General features: G+C 37.9%; 3 protein-coding genes across 3 annotated transcripts; 2 read left to right on the forward strand and 1 right to left on the reverse strand.

Moving 5' to 3' along the window:
• Positions 1 to 1,575: 1,575 nt before the first annotated feature.
• Positions 1,576 to 2,013, forward strand: LOC120210288. Its single transcript, XM_039209053.1, has one exon. The coding sequence runs from the start codon at positions 1,711 to 1,713 to the stop codon at positions 1,915 to 1,917; it is 207 nt and encodes a 68-aa protein (XP_039064984.1). The 5' UTR covers positions 1,576 to 1,710; the 3' UTR covers positions 1,918 to 2,013.
• Positions 2,014 to 2,015: 2 nt separating this feature from the next.
• On the forward strand, positions 2,016 to 3,844 carry LOC120210287 (probable trehalose-phosphate phosphatase J). Its single transcript, XM_039209052.1, has 5 exons — positions 2,016 to 2,300; positions 2,401 to 2,547; positions 2,653 to 2,724; positions 2,808 to 2,900; positions 3,755 to 3,844. Exons 1-5 carry the CDS (start codon positions 2,055 to 2,057, stop codon positions 3,821 to 3,823), a joined length of 627 nt encoding a protein of 208 aa, XP_039064983.1. The 5' UTR covers positions 2,016 to 2,054; the 3' UTR covers positions 3,824 to 3,844.
• Positions 3,845 to 4,285: 441 nt separating this feature from the next.
• LOC120210315 (probable potassium transporter 13) lies at positions 4,286 to 6,307 on the reverse strand. The gene is made up of 3 exons (XM_039209076.1): positions 6,040 to 6,307; positions 5,560 to 5,814; positions 4,286 to 5,468 (listed from the first exon to the last, which is right to left on the reverse strand). The coding sequence occupies exons 1-3, from the start codon at positions 6,107 to 6,109 to the stop codon at positions 4,498 to 4,500; spliced, it is 1,296 nt and encodes a 431-aa protein (XP_039065007.1). The 5' UTR covers positions 6,110 to 6,307; the 3' UTR covers positions 4,286 to 4,497.

Genomic DNA, 6,307 nt, shown 5'->3' on the forward strand with positions numbered 1-6,307 from the left:
GACTGACTCCATCCTATTCTTAGGAACATTCTGTTACGTGTATATTATATTATATTATATTCAGGAATTGATACAAGATTTTATGTCGATGGTGATAACTTAAGAAGTTATATTAGAAATTTAGGGGTGCAAAATTACGAAATTTCAATGTGCAAAATTATATCAACGATAGAAAATATAAAGAAAAGGCCTACTATTTGAGAATTTAAAATTTCTAGAGTGCTATTACATCTCCTAATACTCCTCGATTCATCCCTAATTATATTATATTATGTATCATGTATTGAAATGACATAATTAGGATGGATTATAGAATGGAAGTATAGGTCAAGCTAGCCACCTAAATCTGTTGGCTTGACAGACTTTCATTTCATATATATAAATAAACTCCGCCATATCCAACTTGCAGTAAACGTTCAAAAACAGGGTTCACCTTGAAAGTAACATACACAACTGGTTATTGTCCATGTCATTTCGATACAAAATAAATAGTTGAATACAGATAACTCTCCAAACCAGGTTGGATCTGGACCCTACAAGTTCCTGATCCGTAATCGATCCCACCAGAAAATGCACTACCCCTTCTCTCCCTACAGTGGTTTTCAGATGGGGATTGAATATGTTATGCAGAGCACATTCTTTCTTAGTCATTGACAACAAGTATACCCCGCAGATCTTGTTGCTCAAATCCGAATATATAAATATCTAAAGAGGATAATTTCAAAGAATTAGTAATTATATGATGAGTCCGTAGCAATATCAGATTGAGACTAACGAATTTGTCACAGTTCTGGGGTTGGATAAAATTCCCTGGAGTCTAAGACTTTTCTTTGGTTTTATATGAGATCAACAATGAAACGTTAGATGTTAAAATTGGTGGGCCAACTGCATATTGCAAAATGCAGGTTCGTCATTTAAGAATAGATAAAAGAATTGGCGTGAACGGCAGGATTCGAACCTGCGCGGGCAGAGCCCACATGATTTATAGTTATACCTAGGGGTGTATTCGGTTTGGTTCGGTTTGATTTTTTACCAAAAATTGAACCGAACCGAAATAAACGGATTTTCAATATTTAAACCGAAACCGAAATCGAATAGTTAAAAAACCGAAAAAACCGAAACCGATTTTTTTGGTTCGGTTCGGTTTTTTTAACGGTTTGAATTTTTCGGTTCGGTTTATCGATTTTTCAATAAAAAAATCACTTGAAACTATAATTTTTTTACAAAAATTGCCTATTCGGTTCAATATGGAACAAATGGTTCATATGGAAAACCCGAATCGAGCCGAATCAAAAAATGAAGCCTTTAAACCGAATCGAAAACCGAATCGTTTTACTCGATTCGTGTCGATTTTTCGATTTTCTCGATTTCGTTGCTCAGCCCTAATCATACCCGATAACTACTCCGGCACGTCCACCTTTTGTTTGCTGATTACTTTGAAATAGTTTCTTCTTAATTATTAATTTACTTTCCTGGAACCAAAAAGAAAATTAGCTGTTGCAGACTTGAAAAGTTGAGCTGAAGACTGTTGGGGAAAAAATACTTTAAAAGGGTCCCTTCCCTGTAGCTATGGCCCTCCTCATCAACGCCACCCTGGACAGAACTAGAAGCCTCTGCATTATTTAAGAAGCCAAACCCGAATCCTCTTTCAGATAAAACAAATCAGAATTTTTACAGACACGTAAATTTTGGGAAGAGTTGACGTTCAAGATGGGTATGGTTATAGTCATCTCTCTGCCACTCATTTTCTTCTGCATATTACTTGGTGCTGGATGTTTCTTCTTTGGAAGAGCTAAAGGCCGACAAGATTTCCGCACCAATCCTCAGGTTTACGGGATCCCAGCTGCACCACCCGGAGCAGCAACCACCTCTTTCCCGTCTCCACTCTCCAAGCCTGACAATTTATCCAATGTTTGATAGTGTCATCTCAGCAGAGCCGGCCCAACACATGTGCCACATGGACGACGGCCTAGGGAAGCATGTTGGGGGCAGTTTTCTAGGGTTTAATTTCTATGTTACACGGTCCTGAATATGGGTTGTCGTTGTCTGTTGCAATGAATTTCCTTGAAGAAATACCAAAGAACATGGCCGCTTGTCAAAATGTGGTCTCTGATGCAAAATCAACACAAAAACCGCCTGCACCACCCGATTTTCTCTCCATTTCACGCAAGAAATTGCTTCAGAACCTTGAAATCAGTGCAGGAGCAAGGGTTAGCGCATGGGTCGATTCCATGAGAGCTTCTTCCCCAACTCATATTAAGTCTACACCTTTCATTGCCGATGATGAAGGTTTCTTGAATGTGAGTTCTTACCTGTTTCAAGCCTTGAACCAAAATGGGTTTTCATTTTTTTCAAAGGCAATAAAGATTCTGACTTTCTGTGGTTGATAAAATTGTTTAGCTGCACCAATACCATCCATCGGCGTTGGATATGTTCGAGCAGATAATAGATGCTTCGAAAGGGAAACAAATAGTAATGTTTTTAGATTACGATGGCACTCTTTCTCCGATTGTTGCAGATCCAGATCGAGCTTTTATGTCCAAGAAGGTTAGTTATTTGTTCACATGAACCACGGCTATTCTTTGCATAAAATTTTTGGGTACTTCTCATCTATAAATTTGACATTAATTTCACATGTTTTGTGTACACCAGATGAGAAAGACGGTGAGAAAGGTAGCCAAATGTTTCCCTACAGCTATAGTGAGTGGTAGATGCAGGGACAAGGTACATTTTCAGGCATTAAAATTTGATCCTTTATTTAATGTTCACACAATTGGTAAATCTTTAGTTGTTTTGAAAACTGCAAGGTATATAACTTTGCCAAGTTGGTTGAGCTATATTACGCTGGAAGCCATGGAATGGACATTAAAGGCCCTGAGAAACTTTCCAAATCTAACACAGTGAGTAAACTTATGTTTCTCAGGTCAAAATCTAACACAGAAACACATGATGTGTTTGATATAAAATCAGTACCTTGTTCTCGACTGGCACCTTGACTTGCACTTTGATCTTGAGATTCCAACGACTGATCTTGCTTTAAGAACTTGATTGAACAAAGCAGTTATCTGTTTAAATCATAAATCTAACATTAAACACTACAGAACCATATTTACCTTTGATCTAGGTTTTTTCTACCGAAAACTTGTTGTAAACTTATTACCTGTGCACAATTTCCCTTCATTTCTTTCCATTTACTACTATGTTGTTAGTTGTGAAATTCTTGATGTTTATATTCTGAATTTTATGCCAAATGAATCCGAATGTGGAATCAAATAGGCCCGAGATTCGCATTTAGCATCTCTTATTCTTAGATTACTCGATTAAACTTATCTAATAGGGGAAGGATTTATGCTTGGATTCGAACTTTGAATTCATTAGATGCCAGTTTTTGAAGATGACTGCATGAACCATTTGAGTTTCGAGTTCACTTAGGAATGCTTATTCTTTCTCTATAGTGTGTGAATTTGGTGGTTGGCATGAACTAATCCTATGATAAACCCATCCTCAAAGTGTAGTAACGAATCGGCCCGGGATTTGTATTTAGCATCTGAAATCTATTTTCCTATTCTTCGACTACCTCGTTAAACTTTTCCGGTAGAGAAGGACTTATGTTAAGATTCGAACTTTGAATTTGCCAACTACCACATTTAAAAAGTATTGCATGAGCGGATTGAGCTAAGTTTTGAGTTCAGGAACGCATCGTTCTTTCTCTTCTAAACCTTTGATGTTATGTAAATTTGTTTACAACTTGTAGGTGGTTGGCATGAAGAGACCATATCATTTTTCTCTAGACAATGTTCCAGGTCACCCTATCGTAAAATAATAAAGGTTTTTGCTTCAAAAAATGTACGAAGACATCGTTTTAGGTGATATTTATAGTCTTGTAGTTTTTGGTTTGTATTAGTATTGATATTGTTCGACTATAATTTCTATTATATTTTTGTGTTAAAAAAATTATTTATGTTTTGTCTATTATACGGTACAATTATATGGGCATAAAATTGTTATCTCGCCCAGGACATTAAAACTCATTGGACCGGCCCTGCATCTCAGAATTAAGGTTACACCCAGTGTCAAAGATCGGATTTCATATCTGAGATATTTACAAATTTGGCTATTCTTTTTGTTTTCATTGATTATATACATACATGTGTGAGATTTTTCAAGACATTGGTTGAAATATAAATCAATAAGAATTATAGAAGCAATAAATCGACAAGATGTTACAGAAAGAACAATGCTAGAGAATTATGTGTTTGTGTATTCATTCCTAAGCGCCTAAATCTGTAAAAACCTCCAAACCAGAGTAAAAACTGTAAGAAAGTCTAAATTTACATGCCTTGATTACAAAACAGTGTTACAACTCAGGCAGGCAGTTTGATTATTTGCAGCTTGCAGACTCTTCGTTGCACCAGCAGATCCTTACCATCTCAATGAATTGTCAACCTCTCTGTTAAAACTATATAGGTATAGCCTTGTTTAAAACTGTGTCGAGATCTATTCAGAATAAATCATTCCCACTTCGATCAGAGAGGTGTGTGGAATCCCGAGGGCTGTGGCCGGGTGCCTACAGTTCTGTCTCAAGAACCCGTAGACGAAGTTTATGGCAAATTTCTTCAAATATGAAGATGTGTCGCATGCCAAAACACAAGTGCTACCCATCATGTATGCCAGACCGGATTCCCTTGCCTCTTTCAGATCTTCCAATTCCTTGCTACATCCCACACCACGAAATCTCACTGTTTTCTTGCTCGACCCAGTATTAACACCACGCTGAAGACTCAAAGCAGTAACATGGTCGGGTGGGATTGATTGCTGCTGATTTACAGGTTCCCAACCTAATTCTTCACTATCATTGTTGCCACCCTGTAAAAACTCTGTTACGTTTTCAATCAGATGATTCTCAAAATCATGACTATCCTTCCTTTGATCCTTGTAACCATATCTAACAACACATTGAAAGAGACGGAAGTCGGGTGGGCCAATGCGACTGATAACAAAGCGCAGATTGGCAGGAACTTTTGGGACTGTAAGTGATTGCACCGTAACAAATATAAGGATACAACGAAAGGCAGGAAAGTTGGTGACAAAATGAGAAAACATTGGGGGAGGCCCTGTGGCCACATTTGAGTAGATTAAGCCTATTCCAGGAACACGGTTTATCCCAAGGTTTGGGCCCATGCTTAGAAGCATATCCAAGCTGACCTTGTTGTTCGACTCATACGCCTGTTTCTTTAGAGTACCATAGTGCCATACGCACATTGTAGACAGTACTATTAGCGAGAACATCAGAGGAAACCAACCCCCCTTATGAACTTTTGCCAGGCATGCAGAGAAGTAAAGCAATTCCACAGATCCAAAAACGATGACAAATGCTAAAGCTCCTAAAATATTCCTCTTCCACACCATGACAATGACCAGAAACATCAAGCAGGTGGTAACCAACATTACAATGATAACAGCAAGACCTAAAACAAGAACAGCAACAAGTCAGCATTGGATGCGAGTAAGCTGCAGGGAGAAGAGAGACAATAAGAGATGGAGCACCCAAGACTGTACCATATGCATTGCCTATCATGTCTGTATCCCTATACCCAACCACAACAGCAAGGCATAAAACCATCAATATCCAATTTGCCTCTGGTATGTAGATCTGCCCATGAATGTGGTTTGATGTATGTACCACCTTGACACGTGGGAAGCACTTCAAAGCCCTACACTGGCTGATAATTGAGAAAGTGGCAGAAATAATTGCTCGACTCCCAACCATTGTTGCAATTGTTGCAATGATAAAAACTGGCCAGAATACAACCTCTGCATAGAGAAGGGAGGGAATTTGATATGAGATTATGCTCCCTAAACAGAAAGCTGTTGAACTTATCCAGCCTTTCCGTACCGTAGACCTTTAAAACTTGATTTCTAATCTATATGGTTTACATGTGACTTGTGACCAAACACAGTAGACATCAAATTTACACACAGAGAAATAGCATGGACACTCTCAAATTAAATATTACAAGACTTGCTCGTTGGATTTACCGGGGATTGCTTTATAGAAGCTTTTCTGAAGGTCCTCTTTGTTCTTGGAGAGATAAGCATCCTCACCCATGTATGCCAAAACTAAGCAAGGGTATACAACAACAGTAAATGCAAGCTGTTCACCAGAAACATATGTAAATATAAATCAAGAAAGCAGATCATAAATGTCATGCTTTGATAGGAAACAAAGACATAAAAGAACATTCACAGAGAATTTTATAACATTTGAGGCAAGCAAAATAGGTAGGATGTTTCTAATTCTTTTCCA

This window comes from Hibiscus syriacus, unplaced genomic scaffold (assembly GCF_006381635.1).
Source record: "Hibiscus syriacus cultivar Baekdansim isolate YM2019G1 unplaced genomic scaffold, ASM638163v2 tig00109923_pilon, whole genome shotgun sequence".
Taxonomy (NCBI): Eukaryota; Viridiplantae; Streptophyta; class Magnoliopsida; order Malvales; family Malvaceae; genus Hibiscus; species Hibiscus syriacus.